Source organism: Leguminivora glycinivorella, chromosome 6 (genome assembly GCF_023078275.1).
Source record: "Leguminivora glycinivorella isolate SPB_JAAS2020 chromosome 6, LegGlyc_1.1, whole genome shotgun sequence".
Taxonomy (NCBI): Eukaryota; Metazoa; Arthropoda; class Insecta; order Lepidoptera; family Tortricidae; genus Leguminivora; species Leguminivora glycinivorella.
In genome coordinates this window covers 2,685,390-2,707,051 of record NC_062976.1, presented here as the reverse complement: position 1 = coordinate 2,707,051, position 21,662 = coordinate 2,685,390, and the positions used below count along the sequence as shown (strand labels likewise).

General features: G+C 41.9%; 1 protein-coding gene across 1 annotated transcript in view; it reads right to left on the bottom strand.

Moving 5' to 3' along the window:
* LOC125226936 (enhancer of mRNA-decapping protein 4) overlaps window positions 1-21,662 on the bottom strand; it is a 61,982-nt gene that overhangs the window by 37,018 nt on the left and 3,302 nt on the right. Inside the window, 10 exon segments of the mRNA XM_048131117.1 lie at window positions 1,111-1,160; window positions 1,163-1,231; window positions 2,762-2,924; window positions 3,579-3,679; window positions 4,339-4,468; window positions 7,130-7,236; window positions 15,508-15,676; window positions 15,979-16,117; window positions 20,390-20,502; window positions 21,251-21,447. Coding sequence (XP_047987074.1) covers window positions 1,111-1,160; window positions 1,163-1,231; window positions 2,762-2,924; window positions 3,579-3,679; window positions 4,339-4,468; window positions 7,130-7,236; window positions 15,508-15,676; window positions 15,979-16,117; window positions 20,390-20,502; window positions 21,251-21,447 — 1,238 coding nt within the window.

Sequence of the window (21,662 nt, the reverse complement as noted above, 5' to 3'; positions counted from 1 at the left end):
TTTTTAAGTGGAGATAGCTGAAGGGATGGAGAGTGACATAGGCTACTTTTTGTCTCTTTCTAACGCGAGCGAAGCCGCGGGCAAAAGCTAGCAGGTCTATAATTTAAATAACGGAGAATATTTTCTGGCTGGACTGGCTGGAGCCGATGTGAACGTGTTGTATTTGTCGTCTGTGGCGGACAGTGGGCAGTAGGAACTAGCCGGGTCCACGCAGAGCGAGGCAGTGCTCACGGGGTGCAAGCGTGCTGTGTAAAAGTGCATCGGAAGAGGCACGCGCGTGTTTTATTCGGCCGAGCAACCTGCCTCAGCCGAGACACGTCTACATTGGACGTTTGCCGCGTGAGCATATTGCCTCGCGGCGTTCCTCGGTCTGTGTGGACCCGGCTACTAGGAACTGCAGACGTAGTGCATTAGCCATATTAATGGCTCACCATGTTTCCTTTGTAGTAGGTATCGTCGTCGTTGTGAGACATGCACGGGTAGCATGGTCGCGTGATAGACGATAAAATATCAGGCCGTCCCTATCGCATAATTAATAAGTGCGATAGGGACGGCCAGATGTTCTTTTTTTTTTTTTTTATGGGATAGGAGGCAAACGAGCAGACAGGTCGCCTGATGGTAAGCGATCACCGCCGCCCATGGACACCCGAAACACCAGAGGTGTTGGAGGTGCGTTGCCGGCCTTTAAGATGGGTGTACGCTCTTTTCTTGAAGATTTGAAGGTCGTATCGGTCCGGAAATACCGCAGGCGACAATTCATTCCACAGTTTAGCTGTGCGGGGCAGGAAGTTTCTGGAGAAACGCACAGTTGAGGACTGCCAGCCATCTAGATGATGACGATGGAAATGTTGTCGCGTAGGGCGATGGCGGAAAAAAGCGGTAGGGATTAATCCGAACAATTCCTCGGAGCACTCCCCGTTATACATGCGATAGAAAATGCAGAGCGAGGCCACATCTCTACGCAGCGCCAAGGGGTCAAGCATCATATCGCGCGACCATACTTGCCTGCATGATCTGAGCTCCCGGCAATAGTCGATGTGAACGTGTTGCGTGTGTCGTCTGTAGCAGACAGTGGGCAGTAAGAACTGCAGACTAGTTTGCAGGGCTTACCATGTTTCCTTTGTAGTAGGTATCGTCGTCGTTGTGCGACATGATCTCTGAACCTCTCGGCTAGGACTGGAACCGCCTGATGTGAACTTGTTGACTGGCTCTACTACCTCGGTTGATAGACCTGAAAGTAACAATTATTTAATAAATCATCATAATAGACTGCTGGAAAAAAGCACGGACTTTTCGCCGAAAAGTGTGGTACCTATTTTAGTCTACATCGGAACAGACTAATAGCCGCTTAGGTCTGGCTTGCTGCCTAAAAATCGCTTGCGTTACAATAACAAAACCATTTGTATCATTGTGATCTTTATACCACTCCTATATCCACAAGATAATCGTGAGTCCTGTTGTAATGTATGGATATGAATGGTGGGCGACGAAGGAAATGAGAATGTTGAGATGGATGTCTGGACTGACCAGTATGTAAAAGGTTAGGAATGAGGATATTAAGGGAAGTTCGAAAATAGCGCCTACAAGAAGACGAGGAACAGGTTAGCGTGGTATGGTCATGTAATGAGGACGGATGAATCTCATATAGGCAAAAGACTGTTTTTTAGACGGCGTGCAAACTCGCATGCGATTTTAGTTACATTGCGGGCTGTGGAGGTTAAATACAGTCAGCACAGCCATCAAATACCGCAATGTAGTAAAACTCGTATGCGAGTTCTCGTATCGTCTAAATGGGCCCATAAATGTTGATGGATGGAGAGGGAGGGGTAAACCCAAACGAAGGGTGGATTGTGTGAAATAGGATATAAAAGGAAAGATTTGAGTGCTGACGACAGGTGGAGGAGAATGGAAGAGAGATAAGATACCGACACCACATAACGTGGGATAAGGGTAGGAGGAAGAAGAGTTAGGGCCAGGCTTCAACCACATTTGACAGACACATCATCGTCACGCTGCAGACGTCTATGGAACGTCCCATACAATAAAATTTAACGAACGCTTTAACGGTGACAGCCAGTTTGGTGCAGACCTGGCTTTCCACTCGAGCGGCTATTTGCTTGGTTTGCACTCTACTAATACAAGATGGCCGCACTGGAGGTGTTTTGCGAGGTGGGTCGCTAGGCGCCTCGGTAATTTGTTTTTCATTTTATCCATTGTTTTAAATCCCGACGCAAAAACGACGGGGTGTTATAAGTTTCACGTGTCTGTCTGTCTATGGTATCATAGCTCCCGAACGGATAAACCGATTTAGTTTTTTTTTTGTTTGAAAGCTGAGTTAGTCGGGAGTGTTCTTAGCCATGTTTCATGAAAATCGGTCTACTATGTCGCGGTCGGGGTTTTTTTTTTTAAAATTTTAATTTTGTGGTTAGGGTATCTCCGAAACTACTTGGCGTCTCGCGACAAAAAAAAACCAACACGTTTGTTTTACCAACACGTTTGTTTTAGGCCTGATTTAGACGACGTGCGAACTCGCATGCGATTTTAGGCGCGGTCTGTTGAGGTTACGAGCCATCAAATACGCAATGCTCGTCGTTCTCGTACCGTTAAATGGGCCCTTACTCTAGGTGCCAAGCGAGCCGCTTGTCGTTTGTTTTACTATAGGCACCAAGCGAGTCGCTTGTCGTTTGTTTTACTGTAGGCGCCAAGCGAGCTGCTTGTCAGTGCGGACGTAGCCGTCAGGTGGCCGGATGAGTGATCTCACCGGCGGCGCGCGGCTGGCCGAGGTCGGGCGTGGCGGAGAGCGGCGGGTCGTCCTCGTCGCGCTTGCCGGGCGAGCTGAAGGCGTCCGGCGTCATCAGCGTCAGCGCCGCGCCCGCGCCCGGCGGCGACTCCGCCCGCTGCCCGATCAGGCTGCCCGGCTGCGTCTGTAATGACACTCCTGCTTAACACGTAGACGGATGGCTAGTGACGTCATCGTCATAGGGAAATGAAAAACTACGCGTATGCTATGGCAGCCGCGTCCGCTAATTGTTAACTCTGTTTTCGATCTATTTTAATACTCCCGTGAGGGATCTAACCCGATTGAAGTTTTTTAATATTTTGTAAAAACCGTTTGGTCGCCACCGTCTGCTATACGCGACAACTTGAACTACCATTTCTAGAGGTTTACTTTTGTGCTTTATAAAACCACGCTGGCGATCAAAACGTTTCAGATGCAGATTAGCTGATTAACATTTAAAAATATTGCTTTAAAAAAACCTTAACGACACGCAGTTTTAACAATACCATCATCAAGAAACATTATTGACGCCGTTGTTCGACGACGCGACGGTCTGACCTTCGAATACCGCTAAGGGCATTTATTTGTGTAATGAGCACAGATATTTGTTCCTGAGTCATGGATGGTTTCTATGTATAAAAATATTTGTATATGTAGTCCCGACAATACAAGACTTCATGAGCTTACCGTGGGACTCAGTTAGTCTGTGTAAGAATGTCCTATAATATTTATTTATTCTATAGGAATTATAAAACCCTAACAAAGACGAAGTTACAGAGAGACAAAAAGTGGAGGTTACCTGGCTTCGCATGAGCAGGTTCTTGAGCTGCTGGCTCTGCTGCTGCAGGATGCTGGATGCCAGCGCCGGCGTCGACTCCTCCTCGGGGATGCCCGCCACTTCTGCTCGTACACAAGAGATATACATTTCGTTTAGTGAAATAAACTACGCAGAAACAAGCAAAATTTAGTATTACTACTATTAGAAAAAAATAATAGAATATCATTTATTCGTGAAAACAAACAGGACTACTTAAACATTACAACACAAACAGAAACGAATGAAGTGCCATGATATGGCCTCATATCAGTGGTGACTTCTAGCGCTGATCTTCCGATGAGACCATCCCAGCGAGAAAGTTTCACGCATATATTAGCAGTTGTTTTGATATTTTAATTTCTGTACGATCTTAATCAACTACCACGTGTTTTCTTGTTAGGTACAATGTTTCAATTAGAAATAGAGAACACGTGCAAAATATAAAGTGTATTCACAGGGAACAATTGTTGGCCGCCATATGTGAATAAAATATAAAACGCCAAACACAACGGCATAGTATAATAAAGAGTACTATCGTACAGTATGGCCACTCCCGCTCCCCGCTGAAAGTGCCGCCCACCCGAGTGCGGTTTCCTCACAGTTACCGCCTGTCAGAAACGTGAACGGTCGACCTGTCATATACGCGGTCCTACGCTTATTATAATGTGTGTTAGGAACGCGCCTCTATGATATATTTGATCGGCAGTGTCGTCGATGTGCTAACGGTATAGATATGACGTACCAGGCAGCTCGCAGTCTCTCGGCTGCGGCGCGGGCGGCTCGTACACGAGCTCGGCCTCCTGCAGGCCCTTCGGCTGCACCACGTACAGCCGCAGCCGCGCGCGAGTCCCGCAGCCGGCGCCCACGCTCTCCTGCAATTACGAGCACCGTAAACATTCCAACGCCACAGTCGTCCATAGGCGACAAAGGTAGGTATATCGTCACTAGGTCAATACTTTCAAAAAAACTTGTATCTTCGTCTGTCAATGAAAAGAAAATTGTAGTAAGTATGTATGGAATTCATATAGACTTCCTGCGTTTTCACTTTGAGGAACAGCGTGAGATACGAGATTTTTTTAAAGTAGTGACGATATGTAACATTATCGCTTACCATAAGGACGACATTTACTCGTATCTTTATACGGATTACTAACGACAATCGGAAGAAGATACGAAATTTATATTGCAATATAATAGTATAAGAGAGAATATAAAAATTGAAAATTCAAAGCTCAGTAGTCTTTTTTTTTAATTTGCAAAAAAGTATTTTCAATGAAGCTGGCAGATTTTTGCTTTAATATGACGCCAGTATAGGGTTTCTTGCCAATCCTATCATCTACAAAAAACATGCGCAGATCCAGGGGGGGGTCATGGGGGTCATGACCCACCCCTGGAGCCTAAGTTGGCCATACAAATAGACCACGTGACCCCCCCTGGGGCCCCGGGCCTTTACCACGTGACCCCCCCTGGGGCCCCGGGCCTTTACCCCGGCACCTGGGCACGAAGCTGGATCCGCGCTTGCAACAAAAATTGACATTTTCTAACCAACTCTAGCCCCTACACGTTCCTACTACAGTCTACAAATTCCCATCATCCCTGCATGGAGATTTGGTTGCAGAAAGGCCACCTGCGTAGACCTAGAGTAGGGTGTTTCATTTTTCCAAAATTTTGATTTATCTTTGACTTCGCTTTTCTTCTTTGTTCTACACCTATACAGAGCCCATATACCAAAAATCAGGGTAATCGGACAATATTTAGAGGTTGCGCTCTGTGGCAACTTTTGTCTGAAGAAGTTAGTATGGGCGCAGGAGAGGCTAGGAACAAAACTTATGTAACTTTTTGTAGGAGGTGGTTTAAAAGTGATTTGAATGAGTAGTTTTTATATTGAAGCAAGTTCTTTTTTAAAAATAAGTAGTAGTCGTGACATTTAGTTTCTAGGCATAGTTCCATATGGTAATTTTTTGGACGCTCGACTTCCTTCTAAGGAACAAGTTTTGTTGATTTTTTGTCCTGTTTTTGGCATGAAGCAGTGGTCTCTCGGCCCTCTGAGGGCACTAATAACAGGATAGGTGGAAGAAATCAAGCGGCACATGGCTATCACCAGGTCCACCATGGACCGGCTCAGGAAAATATGGAGAAAAAGAAACATCACAAATGCCACTAAAATGCGATTTGTCAGGGCATTAGTATCTCCCAATTTTCCCATACTTCTTTACGGTGCTGAGATATGGACTTCAAGGGAAAAGAAGATAGATGTCCTAGAAATGTGGTGCTGCAGAAGAAAGCTAAGAGTATCCTGGACAAGGTTCAGATGCTATGGACCGGCCAAGTCAAGGCTGCATTCAGTGGCCCACTCTACGAATGCGTAAGGAGTGGCCATGCATTGTTAAGCTTGCTACCACCCCTGATGTGACGACTATAACTCTGCCAAGAGTGTAAAGACAAAGAAGAAAACAAGATCGTTCTTTGACTTAAGTACATTTACCGGGATATAGACCGTACTTACCTTTTAGATTTTTGTTTTCGAACTATTTAATGTCCAGGATGTTAGCGATTATTGTAGCCCTAACACCAGAGATTTGGTCGATAGTCTGACAATAGTCTATGATACCGCAAAGAGGAGAATATATTTAATAATAAAAATTAACGCTCCAGTGAAAGATGAAGAGCAAAACAGTTCTTGCTGAAAGGCGTCGAACATCCCAGAAAATGCGTTACTACTTAAGCGAATAGAAGATAAGGTTGCGGCTTACATTTGTAAGCTAAATTATGATGATGATGACTTTCTTTTATCAAGAATGGATGTTACAACTGTTGAATTTTAAGTTTAATAAGTTTACTTTTACTTTAAAATACTTTACAACAACTCTATTGTTTTATTTGGTAATAAAATTGAATAACATTACTTTTTAGTGACTTTCTTTCAAACTATTCATCAAGCGCGACCTCTAAACAACGTCCAAAACACTTGAAATTTGGTAAATATGCGTTTAAAATAAGCTAGAACCGAAAGCCGAGCGAAGTCAGAAAAAATATCACAATTTTATTTTTCCCATACAAATATGAAACACCCTAACCTAGAGGTCTACCCCTCAAACGCCTAGTTTCGAATACATCACAAGACAATGTTAATTCAGTAGCAATTTTTTGCCAGCGACGTTCTAGAGGGTAATAGTTGGGTACACAATGGCGAGGCACGTCGCGAGGCGACGCCCTTGCGCTGTGTGGATGTGGCTAAAACCTCTGCCACACTATGTCCCTTGCGCTGTGTGGATGTGGCTAAAACCTCTGCCACATTATGTCCCTCGCGCTGCCGCGATGTTGCCCTCTCCGGCCACACACTGCCCTACTCGCGCGATTAATCGCACTAGGTTGTTGCCGGCCCTTTGACTAGCGCCAATAAACCGACAAAATAGGGAGTGGTGAGCTGGTGAGCATGACGAAGAGCATGACGCCTCTGCCTACTTCCCTCGTTACTTCCCACGCCGCTCGTGGAGTGTGTGGCAGCGGTATAATAACAAATGTGTGCTTACATCGTGGTGTATGTCGAAGTCTTCAGGCGAGGCGCCCACATCTCCGCCCGAGCCGTTCCTGTGGAACGGGTCGTCACAACTCGACTCGCACTTCGCCTGGACCTCCTCTGTAACATACCAACTATTTACTACACTCGAAGACATAACTCCGTATCATAGAAAAATTAGACCATACAACATTATCATTATATAACACCGAAATTTACAAAAACAATTAATTATTTTTTTACCAATCGGGTACTTGAATCAGGTTCAATTCATGGTGTTTTGTACGTTTGATGACTAATAGCAAACATTATAATCCGGTAGATGGCGCGTATGCAAGATGCACAAAACTGCATGCGCTGCATGCTAAACAAAATTGCCATATTGAAGATAACAGTTTTAGTATTTGTTTTGAGTTTTTAATAATATTTTATTCCAAGATAGTTCTAAATTACCTTGGACGTACATTCCAGAATAGGCAAAATATGCTACGTAAAATATTACAACACTAAGTGCGTTTTCACATTATCCGATCAGATATCGGATGTAGGAAGGATTTCAAAGGCGAAAATCGAAAAAAGGCGGCTTAAATATATGGGATATCGGTCCTACATCTGATATCGGATCGGATAATGTGAAAACGCACTAAGACGGAAGTATTACTTTCTGATTATTTTATTTTTATTAGTATAAAAATGTTTTACCACAAACAGCTACATATATGTATATCAGCACGACAGAATCAGGTGGCACTATAATCAAAATGAGACAAAAGTTGTCAAATGATTTACGGATTTTTTTTATACTACGTCGGTGGCAAACAAGCATACGGCCCGCCTGATGTAAAGCGGTCACCGTAACCTATGGACGCCTGCAACTCAAACAGTGTCAAAAGCGCGTTGCCACCCTATTAGAAACATGTACACTCCCTTTTGCTGTGTTAAGTACACAGCAAAAAGGAATGTACAAGTTCTAAGGAGGGTTCGGGTAGCCGACGACTCAAAGGACAATAGACGGAACAAGTTAGTTCCGTAAGTGCTCCCGTCATCAACACACCGCACCCTCGTTGAGCTCTGGCACCCTTACTCACCGGCAGGAACACAACACTATGTCTAGTGCTATTATTTATTTGGGGTATTTTTTACATATCGAATATTAATGGGGAATAAAACAATATATTTGTGGGATATTGTTATGCCTCGAATGAAAACCCAGCAATAAACAACGAATAACTTTTAATTAAGCAGCAAATAAGAAATTAACAGATTTTACTAAATTCTTTCACGTTCGATCGCTCATCGTTCAAAACTGTTCTCCCATCGCCTTTCACACCTACTGTCATTCTACTATCATACAACGTTCTGTTTCACGCCATCACCTTACGTTCCGATCCCACATTCTCGGCTGTCCTGCTCTCATATCTGCCTTCAGATGGGCATTTCTCAGTGTTTAAATTTTTTTGTTTTCGGTGGCAACAGTTTTACATGAATCCTGTAAAGAGTCACATGAAATTCTGTCAATTTAAATAGAAGTCGCGGATTTCTACCAGAAACAAAGAAAACTCATGCTACGCTTACGGGGTTCGGGTACTAATGCTGCCACCGAAATCAACATTGAGTAATTATTACTTCGTATAGAGGAGCTATAGCAAATAACGAACGTGTCACAGCCTGTAAGCTGAAGGCGGGGCGAGGGGGCGGGGTGTGAACCAATGGCCTGCTTCCGTAACGTCGCAAGCGCTACGATTTTACTCGGCGCTTACGACCTTTCGGTCGCGATGATGAGCCCTGCATAGAGTGCATAGATTAGAAGTCGTAGTATAGAAGTGACATGGGTTTACATGGGCATTTTTTTTTATTTATGACTCTCAATTAGCGTGAGTTGTTAACAAAAAACATAAATCGCTGTTAGTTTTGTAACGACAATCAAGCTTGAAATCTGTATTTAAAACTAAACTTTTTTCACGTTCTGAATTTAGATTATAGCTTAGTATAATTTACATAATTAAATCAAAACGATGTTTTTATTGAAATTCCATGCTTAATTGTCGTTGCAAAACTGACAAACTGACAGCGATTTAACTTTTTTTAACAACTCTGCGAGTCCCAATTTTTTTAAATGCCCACATATAAAGCTGCATACGGACTGAGCGTACATGTGTACACGTAGCCGCAACTGGATATTAGTTATTTATGTGACATTTGCATAATGGTAGGCATTGAAGCATGAGTGTTGTTTTTGTTGTGTTAATAAGATAATAGGAGTGTTTTAATGCCTAATTATGTATAGTCGCATACATAACTTTATATACATCCATGTATGTATGGGCGCGGGTTTATCGTCCCATAGAAAATTTGAATTTCGCGCGTTTTTATACTCTCATAATTTGCTTGACCGTCTACCTACCCAAATTCATTCAGGCAGGTTAGGTACTGCACTTACATTTACATACTCACATGAAATTCGACACGCGTATTGAGAATCTGTTATAGACCGACATGTCGGAAAACTGTGCAATTCTGACAATAATAATTAAATAACCTTTTTTGCGTCGATAAATATATATAATTTAATGTATGATAGGAAACTTGAACTAACTTGCGATATTGTCACGTCTGCTTTTGTTGCATTTTTTACTCTTTGGTTTCAACGAAACATGGCCGCCGCAACATGGCGCTTCGGCATGAGTTTATATTGATACATTTTTTAAAAGTAAGCGTGTTCAAACAAAAATGCAGTACACCTACGTATGAAAAGTCACTCCTTGGCTTTTGTTAGATTTTCCTGAGCAGTTTGTACGGTACCTCACTACACATGACGGCATTATTTCGACGAAATATTTTTCATTGCGATACGTCAAGATCTACCACAGCCGTTCGGCACAGACTAAGCGCGTTTGTGCCGATCGGCTCTAAGTGTTGTTACACAAAATCAAGTTGAGGTGCCCTCTCTAGTTAACATAATTACTCAAAGGAAATCAAAAAGTTGAAACACTCTGAGAAATGCCCAGATATACTTCAACGTTCATTCATCTAACTACATCTCATTCATTCAACATTACATTTCAACATAAATTGAAAAACATCCGACAATATAAGCATTAGATATAAAAACAATGACTGTAACAACTTTTAGCATTTTACAACACAACAACATTTTAAATATTCACCAAACTTACTAAACTTAATAAAGTAACAAATCAAGTTAACTTTTAGGCACCAAGAATTTCTTACAAAGTTAAAGTTTCATCTTCACAGTACTTCTGAAAGCTCTTTTCTTTAATGCTTTACCTCGGGCAAAGGTAATATGTATAATAGGGTTACCAAACGTCTGTCGCTGCAACTGCCACTTGCTAATCACCTCTGCTCTAGATGTCGACTTCATCGGGTAGGGCCACACACACTTGGTGAACGCATCAACAACTGTAATTGTGTGATCGTAGGGCTTCTTCATCTCAGTGAATGCCCTTTTCCTTGTTCTCATAGCAAAATGACCATTACTATGCACCTTATATGCAACTTCCTTCCCCATTACCTTAGGCACCACCGTTTGCTGTTGGTCTCCTTTGTTTGGCATGCCATTTTCCAAACACAAGTCATTATAGTCACCATCTTTCAAAACTTAATTATTAATTAAGTAATTTATCTATGCCTATATTTGACATCTTAGCTGTGTAATTTATAAAATGTAATAAATTGACTCAATCCTTGTGTATATTTGTAATGAATTATTGTGTAACAAAGTATATTGACATTATATTGTACATACTTTAAATAATTGTTAAATATTGCATGCCTTGCTTGGTAGAACATAAGAACTGCTTTTCAATGTTATCATCTTATGTAATCTCACTATGTTCTTGCAATAAACGATTGACTATTGGCTATAAAATCAGCTGTTTAGTCGCATTGAGCTCTTCATTTCGCCACAGGGATATCATCTTTCAGAGTGATCTTGAGCTCGATCGGCGCTTCCTTAGTCTCCACCGGTTCATACTCGACAACCAAATGCTCGACGTTTTCCTAACAGTACCATCGCGATCAGAAACAGTGAAGTCCTCACTCACGCAATCCACTTTAAATTCGTCGAAAGAGTCTTTGTTGATTAGGTTATATCCACTGCCAGAGTCTATTAACGCCTGCGTTTCTACGTCACATAAACTTTAAAGGTTTTTTTTTAGTAGTTTTCGTCTTCATATCATCTACAATATCTACATTATCGTATATTAAGTATTTTGTTGCAATGTTTACATCGTGCCGACAACTGTTTCCGCCATGTTGACAGCTGTCTCGTCATTGGCCAATATTCCAAATATGACCGCTTGTCGACGAATATCTGTCGCCGCGGACTGCTTTACCGATGGAGCCGCTTGCTGATGATTCGCCTTTTCTCCCGAGCCATAGGTGCAACACTGCTTTACCGACGGATCTGCGCAACCAGCATGGTCGCGCGATAGATGATAAAATATCAGGCCGTCCCTATCGCACTTACATATAGTGCGATTGGGACGGCCTGCTATTTTATCACTTATCGAGCGACCATAATTGCTTGCCAGGTCTTCGAAGGACACTCGCTGAGTCGCTGCTTATATGGTCATAAGTCATAATAGACGGAGAGCTGGCAGCTCCTTTTGCTGTGGGCCACCGTTTACGAGGTATTGACGAAAAACGGAGCATGTAATCGATTAAAAAAAACTTTCTTACTAAATTATCCATTTATATATTGATCCTATCGAAAAAACGTACATAACCTTTCTTGTAGGAAATTAAAATATGACGTCCACGTAGATATTTTCTGTTTGGGCCCCAAAAAATTAAATCTTTAAAAATTCATAGCTCGATAAAGCCCCGCCCCTTTAGCTGCCAGACTTGCAGACCTGATGTTGGTCATGATTAGAGAAGCATCTGAGCACCTTTCCAGGTTGCCTCAAGGACCTACTCTAAAATCCTGCCAGCTCTTGGACCATAATCATTGCAAAAAAACACTTCAGTCCTTTAGTACATGATCCTCTTGACACGGCGGCAAGTGATTGGAGAGTCGAGTAGGTAGATAGGTACTTCCCTATGGGCCTATCGGTTTTATAAACACACATACAACAAGTAGGCGCGAACAATTTATACTTACTTTTCTATGATTCAACTTCACGTCATATTTTATTTTTCTAATATTCAATTATATATAAAAAAGTAAAAAACAACAATATAACTGTTTTTCAAACATATTAAAAAAAATCCGGACCTGGGTCTCGAACTCGGGATCATAGACGTGCAAGTCAAATACACTAACCCCTAAGCCAAAAAACAAGGAGCCGCCCGGCTCAAAATATTGAATCATATTCATATAAGGTTACTCGGCAATGTAATTAATTATTATCTCACTAGACGACACTTTTAAACATTGAAAATAGCGCCATCTGTAAATAACTCGAAAACTAAGAGGTACCAGCGACGATAACTCGCGTTAAGTAGGCCGTGTAGCGATGTACTGAGTTACCAATCTTTCTTGATTTATCTATGCTCCGTATAGACAGATAAAGTCTAAGAAAAAAACGTACCTCACTACCATACAGAAAAAGGTGCGGTGACCTAGATGGCATTACACCTTTGGGGTACGCTCAGCTAGATGGCGCTAATATTAATATTTGACATTTTAAAACATATCAAGCTAAGAATATGGGCCAAACTGTCAAAACTGAGGTTCAAAAGTTTTAAGCCCGTGTCAAGAGACGGCAGTCTATGCACTGTGATTACACATTTTACTTCGACAGTAACTCTCTATAATACTCGATCCTCTTTGGTACACTTTAATAATAGGCATTCTACAAACAATTAACATTTCGAGATCCATGTGGCAAAGACTGTTTAAAATTATGACAAAATTAACTAAGGTGTCATTTAAAGCTGGATTCCAAGGATGCTGACGGGGCTTGAAAGGATAAAATAACGTTTTATACGCTTCTTATAGTAACCCATAGTAGTTAACATATAGTCATTTTTGCGACAGATACATAATAAGACGCCTTGTAACGATCTACAAATGTAGTGCGAAAAGATTTGCCTTCGAATTGTTACGGAAAAGTACGAACGTGTCATGCTATTTCAGTCAGTGTCAGTACAAGATGTACTGACATTGAATGAACTAGCATGACCAATACGCACGTTGCCGAAGGCAAATCTTTTCGCACTACATCTGTATAGGCTTGTGTCGTTCACGAACTATGAACTGTTAGGAATAAAATCCCATCAATGACCGAAATGAACTGAATCTTTCCGTGCTCTGAGAATCAGTCTTTGCTCATTTAGTTCAGTACAGGATCGGCGAACGCGAGCGGTTTGGATCGAGAACGAATGTGTGACTGCGCCGACCGAGAGTGAGAGCTACTTAGCAGAGCAACAAAAAAAGTCAAGTTTTCATATTAAACTTCGGTTACTTACAACCTTTCGGCCCGGAATGTTACTATCTGTGGACTATTCGTATCATTTTGACACTATTCGATCCCATTCGTTCTGATCTTTCCGACCGCAACGGTCGCTGGTCTGGCTGAACTAAATGAGCAAAAGACCTAAAAGAGCGAACTAGTTCGTGTGAGCGACTGAACGAGATCGGAGCGCTCCGATCAACGAACGAAACGGCACAAGCCTACATCTGTACAAGAGTGGTCGTAACCAGCGCTAGCAAGTTTCTTGATAGGATTACTTGTGATATGTGCTTGATTAAACAGTTTTTCAACAGTCTTACAAAATGCATTTCAACTAGGGTATGCAAACCGGTTAACCGGTTAACCGAAAAACCGGTTAACCTTGACTTTTTGGCCCCTGTTAAAAACCGGTTTTCAAATTTTCTAACCGGTTAATAACCGAAACTATATTTATTTCCTAAAATGACGAAATTAGGCAATAGAAGATTAAACAATAGTCCCGAGTCCACTCAAATATACATTTTATATATAGTAGAGTCCGGTTTGTATTACGACTCCGCATATACCTAACGTCCAACCGCTTACAATAACCGAATAACGGAAGCACAGTTATTTGTTTGGTTTTCATATGTGATATTATGAAAGTACATCCGTTTATTACGACTCCGGTTTAAACGACCAACCGCTTTTTACGACGTAATTTTACGCCAAATCCGTCCGTCAAATCGGCGACAACGTTTTTACTAGTAAATTGAGGAAACAAAGTTATTTCCGCCCCAAGCACGGCCCCCTGTCTTGCCTACAAGTAGCAAGATGAGATTGTGGCTATGTGACTTTTTGGAGCATTGGTTTTAATAATTTTAACAATTGGTTCGCCTCGGGTCTAATCTTATGAGCTAAATAGAACCCACTTTTTATTCTTCGATTGCGTATAAAATAGTTTTACTTAATAAAAAAATCGATTGTCATATTAATTACGTAAATCGAGGTTCAAGGAATGCGACTATTTATTATTACGAAATACGACAGTAATTTGCCGGTGATGAGCAAGCACGCATACTAAAAAATTACATATCTTTAAACCGAGATGAAATTCGTTTTGTACGACGTAATATCAGCGCGTCAGCGGTCCCTTAGGCGTCGTTATAACCGGACTCTTACTGTATATTTCAAATTATATTTTTAAAATAAAGGGAAAATGTAGATCTTGGTTTTCTTACGTTAATTCCTTGTATTACTAGTGTCTCTGGGAGCTGTAGACCTCCGCGACATGCTTAGAAAACGCACAACTGACAAATATTTAGTTCTTAAAGTGATTATCACAGTAAAGTCACGACAGTTTTAAGCGCCATATACGCTATGGGCACTCAAGTCCTTTATGGCAACTTCTGCATTTTACAACCAAAAACTGGATAAAAATGATCTTCATCGTTCAAGTAATACCTGCTACGATATCATAAACAACAGAATTCTTGAAGGTAATAGTAATATTATTGCGTAGTACGGTAATTTACTAAAAATCCGCAAAACCGGTTAAAAACCGGTTAACCGGTTTTGAAGGTATCGGTTCGGTTATTAACCGGTTTTTAAAGTTAACCGGTTTTTGCAAACCCTAATTTCAACAGGCCAAGTACACTGACAGAAATTTGCATTGTGAATTTAACAAGTTCGACTTGTTGCGGTTTATCCGTTTGAATCAGCCAAACGTATGTTTAAAACAATATGTGTCAGGTTGTTTTTATAAAATCGACTTGTTGATTCAAATATATTGCCGATTCAAATGACAAGTAGCTTGTTGTTTGAACCAAAGAGCACGTAGGCGCTATTTTAACCAAAAAACTTGTTGAACGAACATGAAAACTGGTTGTATTTTCTCTCAGTGTAGTTCTCGACACGAGACAAACTGGCGTACATTATTCGATAAGTCTGTTTTGTATACTTAATTATCGCTCTAAAAATAAATGTGAAAACTTACCAGCATCGAATATGTAAAAACTGAGCACCGGATAGGAGAGCAGGAACTCGGATATACTCTTGCAGTAGGCCATCGTGTCGTCTCTGTCTCGCGCCATGTTCAGCACGTACAGGCTCCTCGTCTTGAAGTCCGACAGAAGCAGGTAGTTGGCGCTGGCGTCTAGCATGGCCTGCAAACATAATCATTTAGATATTGTGGATCAGTTGATTTGTTTATTTTGTTTGTAAAACAAAAACTCTCAAGGTGATTAAAAGTAAGAGAGAAACCTAACCACAAAATTAATATTTTGAAAAAAAAACCCCGACCGCGACATAATATGCGTCCTCGTGGATTTTTCGGATAAAATTGGACGTAATCGTAAAATGGACAATAACTAGTTTTTTCCCGTATTATCGCTCTAAAATCTGAAGGACCTTTCGAAAACAAGTGAACTGTGTAAATAGTATATATTTGTAAATTTGGAGGAGTCACCTTGAGGCCCAAGGAAGGCTCTGCGCCGAGGGTGGGGGTGAAGGTGATGGTCTGCAGGCAGTTCCACGACTTGCACGACCAGATCTTGATGATCGTGTTGTTTTCCGCGCCGGTCACCGCGAACTTCCAGAACTGGACACTAAAAAAATAAGTTTTTTGCGAAAATTTAATTTTTGGCACAAGCTTTTATCGCCGACTGTACCTTTCTTTCAACAGTTGTCTACTGCTCTCCGAGACGTTTCTAAAAACTCCTTACTCGATGGGGATACGACGTTTCATAACAGAGTTCCTATGGCCACCTTTCTGCTCCATCATCAGATCAGCTCCATGATACCATAATATTGTACTGTCACGTGATTTACATATGTGTGAAAAGTTTCAGCTCAATCGGAAACCGGGAAATGGGTCAAATTTAGCTTTACGTTTTGACGCACACTAACATACTAACAAGGCAAGTTGAATAAAAGCTTGTAATAAAAATAATGAGTATTTATTTATTTATTTAATCTTTATTGCACAACAAAAAAAGGTACAAATGGCGGACTTTACAAAGAAACCAGTGGTATTTCTCACCATGCTATTCAACGCCATTCTAAGATTACACTACTTCCCAAAGCTCTGGAAAGTCTCCCAGATATGCATGGTACCAAAGCCCGGGAAACCTCCAACGGAACCAAGCTCATACAGACCCATCAGCCTACTGCCCATATTATCCAAAACTTTTGAGAAAATACTGCTGTGTAGGTTAAAACCAGTACTGGAAGAGCATAACATAATACCTGATCACCAATTTGGTTTCCGACAAAATCACTCGACAGTTGAGCAAGTACACCGTGTAGTAGCAAAGATAAGACAATCCTTAGAGCGTAAAGAATATTGCGCTGCTGCTTTTCTTGACATACAGCAAGCATTTGACCGCGTCTGGCACAAGGGGCTCCTATTTAAACTGAAAAACTTACTTCCTAACTCATTCTATATGATTTTAAGATCTTACATACAGGAGAGAAAGTTCCAGGTTAAATTTAATGACGAATACTCTGAACTCTATGACATAAACGCTTCTGTTCCTCAAGGTTCTGTCCTTGGACCTGTGTTGTACTCAATATATACCGCAGATCTTCCATGTACTGAAGACGTTGTCACAGCAACATATGCTGACGATACAGCGTGCCTTGCCGCTGATAAAGATCCCGCTGTAGCGTCACAAAAACTGCAAATACAGCTGCACAAAATCGACCAGTGGCTCGACAAATGGAGAATCAAGGCAAGTACAACCAAGTCACTCCAAATAACATTCACCCTACGAAAAGGAGACTGCCCGCCCGTAACTCTACGAGGAGAGACTCTACCCAGCGAATGCTGTGTTAAATACCTAGGCCTACACCTGGATAGGAGACTTACATGGGCCAACCACATCAAAGCAAAGAAGAATGAAGCTAACATACAATATAAACGGTTACTATGGCTAATTGGAAGACAGTCTCCTCTGACACTTAGCAACAAACTTCTGGTTTACAAATGTATCATAAAACCTACGGACGTACGGTATTCAGCTCTGGGGATCAGCCAGCAACTCTAACCTCGAGATCCTCCAAAGATTCCAGAATATTATTCTCAGAACAATATCTTGTGCACCCTGGTTTGCCCGAAATAAAGAAATACATGATTACCTTCATATACCAACCATTAAAGAGGAAGTAAATAGCTTCTCAAGGAAATACAAGGAAAGACTTACAATCCATGAAAATGAACTTGCTAGAGACCTACTAAATGAAAACAGTAACAACACAAGACTCAAAAAGGTGGAAGATCTTGGAACTAGACCAGAGAGAATAACGCCCCCCTCTCTCCACAAAAAAGGAATGGTGGTTAATGGACCACCACCGGGAAAATGTTATTAATAGTACCATACAATCTGATTATGGCTAAGAAAGCCGATGGCAGATGAAACTTCAAAAAAAAAAAAAAAAAAAAAAAAAAAATGGCGGACTTAATGCCTCAAGGCATCATTTAGGCATCAGGTATTTCATTCATTATTGTCACTAGATATGTAGTTGAGTCCAACGGCCGCAGCACACTAGCGTGATTAACTTTATCGGCGCGTCTCTATCGCATCGGTGCGTCTCTGTCGCACTTACAAAAAGTGCGAAAAGGACGGCCCGACACTTGCCTGCCTTGAGGTACCTTCAAACCTACTTAGATTAGATTTAATTAAGAAACATACTGTCAATTCTACAAGATTGTAGGTCTGTCTTGTCTAAAGGTGGTTTTCCACCGGGAGAGCGTGAATGGGCAGATCGGAGAGGGAATTGAAATTTGTATGGCGAATTTTAAATTCTCGCCCGGCGCATCTTTGGTGGAAATAGTAAAGATTGACTTGGATGTGCGGGACTTTAATTGAGATATTTGTTAATGTAAAAATGAACTGTATTGCTCCCGACTTAAAGTATAAATTAACTCTGATGTTAGTTTCCCACCGGCAGAGCGAGACAAAAAGTGGCTTAGCGTGGAGAGGAGTGGATTGACGTGGATGTGCGGGACGTGAATTGAAATATTAGTTAGTGTAAAAATTAACCGTATTGCTTTCTATTTAGAGTACAAATTAACTCGAAGGTGGTATTCTACCGGCAGAGCGCGACGAGACATGGCGAGGCGCGGATTGAAGAGGATGTGCGAGACTTGAATTGAGATATTTATTAGTGTAAAAATGCACCGTATTGCTTTCGACAGAGTATCGTATGAAACCTACAATCTGCGGCAGGCACGCGCAGGCTCGCGCAGGCCCACGATGGCTATTAATGGCAATTTTTAGTGGAAAAGGGTCCGGGGGATTTCAATTCCCTCCCAGCTCTGCCCATTCACGCCCTGCCGGTGGAAAACCACCTTAAGGGTGGAACCATATACCATATCCGGTGGAGCCGCATTTTATGTATGAGAATTGAGAAGTCACTCGTTAATGTGAACATGCTTCAGCTTTCCGACGCGTAAGCATCTTCATACTAACGAGCGATTTCTGTGACTGCAAAAGTGCATGCCGAATTTATCAATGAATTAATGGAGCATTCCATGAAGATCTTCCAATGTCTAAAGCTGTGCTAATTCTACCTCACTCGGAGAAGCGGTATACGGACTAACGGAATACGTCCCTACTGTGGATCACACTACAACACGTTTATACGGGACAGCCCGTGGAATGCTCCTAATTCATAATTTCTCTATATTTTTCGCATACGTAAGATGTACTATCAGCTGCAAAAGTGCATGGAGAAATTATGAATGTATCATTGATAAATTCGGCATGCACTTTTGCAGCTGATCATACTACTCTGTAGTTTTCGGTAGTTCTGAGCGACCTGTTTTTATACAACGTGTTACACCAGCCACTGAAAACCTCAGACACCCCAACATATTTTTATTATTTTGAGTTAGTTTAGAGTTTATTCTAAAATCGGTGTATTATCTCTAAAGATATTGCTATTTCTTTTATTTTCGAAATTCTAGTTGATTAGTAACTCTACGTTCGTTGATTACGTATGTGTGACGTGTAAGTGTGTCATCATGGTCCACACAGATTACTGGCAATTCGTAATCCTTATTGCAAAGGCATAAGCTTTAGGTATCTTATCAATTGTCAGTCATACAAACTGGGCACGAACAAAAGTCGATAAGGCGATAGTTTGTTACAAATTATAAGAAAAACAGCCCTTATTGCCTGAAATACGGTAGTGACATTAGCAACTGACATTCGCTTTGTTGTAATAGGAACTGCACTGTCGTATTTTTGCCATGCTAAATTGAACCTTGTCACTAAGCCACAAGAGGGAACATTTGACTATTCAATCTTTAATAAGAAGAACAGCCAGTATTAAAACAGTACCAAGTAGATATGTCCCTATGCAATCCTCTATCAATGATACAGTAACTGTTGCGTTTGTAACTTTTAGACCAGTCACGTAAAAAATAAAAACTAAATACAAAAAAACAACCTGCATTAAAATATAGCCTAATCGATTCTACTCTTGATTCTGAACAAACTGTTTTCGGGTTTTCAGTGGATGGTGTAACACGTTGTATACATACATACATACAATCACGCCTGTGTCCCATGAAGGGTTAGGCAGAGCACATGAAACTACTCAGGTTTCAGTGCCACTCTTGGCACATAAGGGGTTGAAAGAAAACGAAACTGTGACACTGCAGTGACAGGTTGCCAGCCTCTCGCCTACGCCACAATTTAACTCATATCCCACAGTCGCCTTCTACGACACCCACGGGATGAAAGGGGGCACCTGTTTTTAACCTTCGTGTAATATTTTAATTTACCCTCAACTCGCATACGGAGCCTTTTGAGGGTAGATTTTGATCTCAAGACATAATGAAGTAATTTTATCAGGTTTTTTTATGGACTTACTCTGTGTCTGTGTTGTTGTGATTGTCAAGGAAGGCGAGGCAGGAAAGTGGAGCGCCGTCGTGCGGCTGCCATTTGTGGAGGCAGCGCGGCGCGCTCTCATTGTGTGTGTACACCTGCAAAAGAAAATATGGTTACTTTGATCTGTAGTATGTGTGGTGAATTCATTTTAGTAAATTATTTTATCGGTTTCATAATAAAGTTACTTATAAAACGCCTAGAGGACGCAAAGGGATTGCTTATGACTGCGCGGACCACGCTGATATTCTGTGATGACTTAGTTACTGCATACTCGTTCGCAGGCTAGCGTCACACTACTCAAGGGTGAGACGGCGCTAGTGTTGCGCTTCCATTGGCATACATTGTAGAGTGACAGAGATGGCGCTAGTGTCAGGGTTATGTAGATAGCTCGTAGTTGCAGCAGGTACCTGGTAAGTGGTGGTAGAACATAACTAATCCATCAGCAGCAGCAGTAGCCAGGGCGGCGCCGTCGCCACGCGCGGACCACGCTGATGTTCCACATTCGAAACAGTTGACAAATAAAATAAAACAAAAGAAACGCGGCGTCCACGATGGCTGCCCGAGCTCGCCCGCCGCCGCGCGCCGACAGGTGGGGTCAATGACCTTGCTATAGCGCGGATCACGCTGACGTTCCGCATTCGAAACAGTTGACAACTAAAACAAATGCAACACGTACCTGACAGAACATGACCAGTCCAACAGCAGCGGCAGTAGCCAGCGCGGTACGCCCGCCGCCACCCCACACCGACACCGTGCTTGCTTGCGACTAACTACTCGACAGTGAGATGGCGCTAGTGTGGCGCTCCCTCTGTAAGACAGGGATGGCGCTAGTGTGTCGTGTACCTGGTAGAACATGACTAGTCCATCAGCAGCAGCCGTAGCCAGCGCAGTTCCGTCGGGAGAGAAAGCGGCGTCGACTATGGGCTGCCCGTGCTCGCCCGCCGCCACGCGGCCCATGACTGGCGTTAGTGCTGAGCCGACGCCGACGCCTTCTGTGCTGGAGAGCGCCCGGACGACAACACTGATGTTCCACATGCGAGCTGCGGAAGTAAATACAAGTTTTAGGTATAACGTTCTAAATTGTCAACGATGAACCCGTAATGACGAAATATCTTCGCCCATGGTCACCCAAAATACCAGAAAAAAATTGAAAGCGCATTTCGAAACTGAAAAATTCGTATAAGTCCGCAAATACATCAGGCAACTATTCTCAGACATTTATTCTCGTGTGTGAAGAGCAGCTTGTTACATCTTC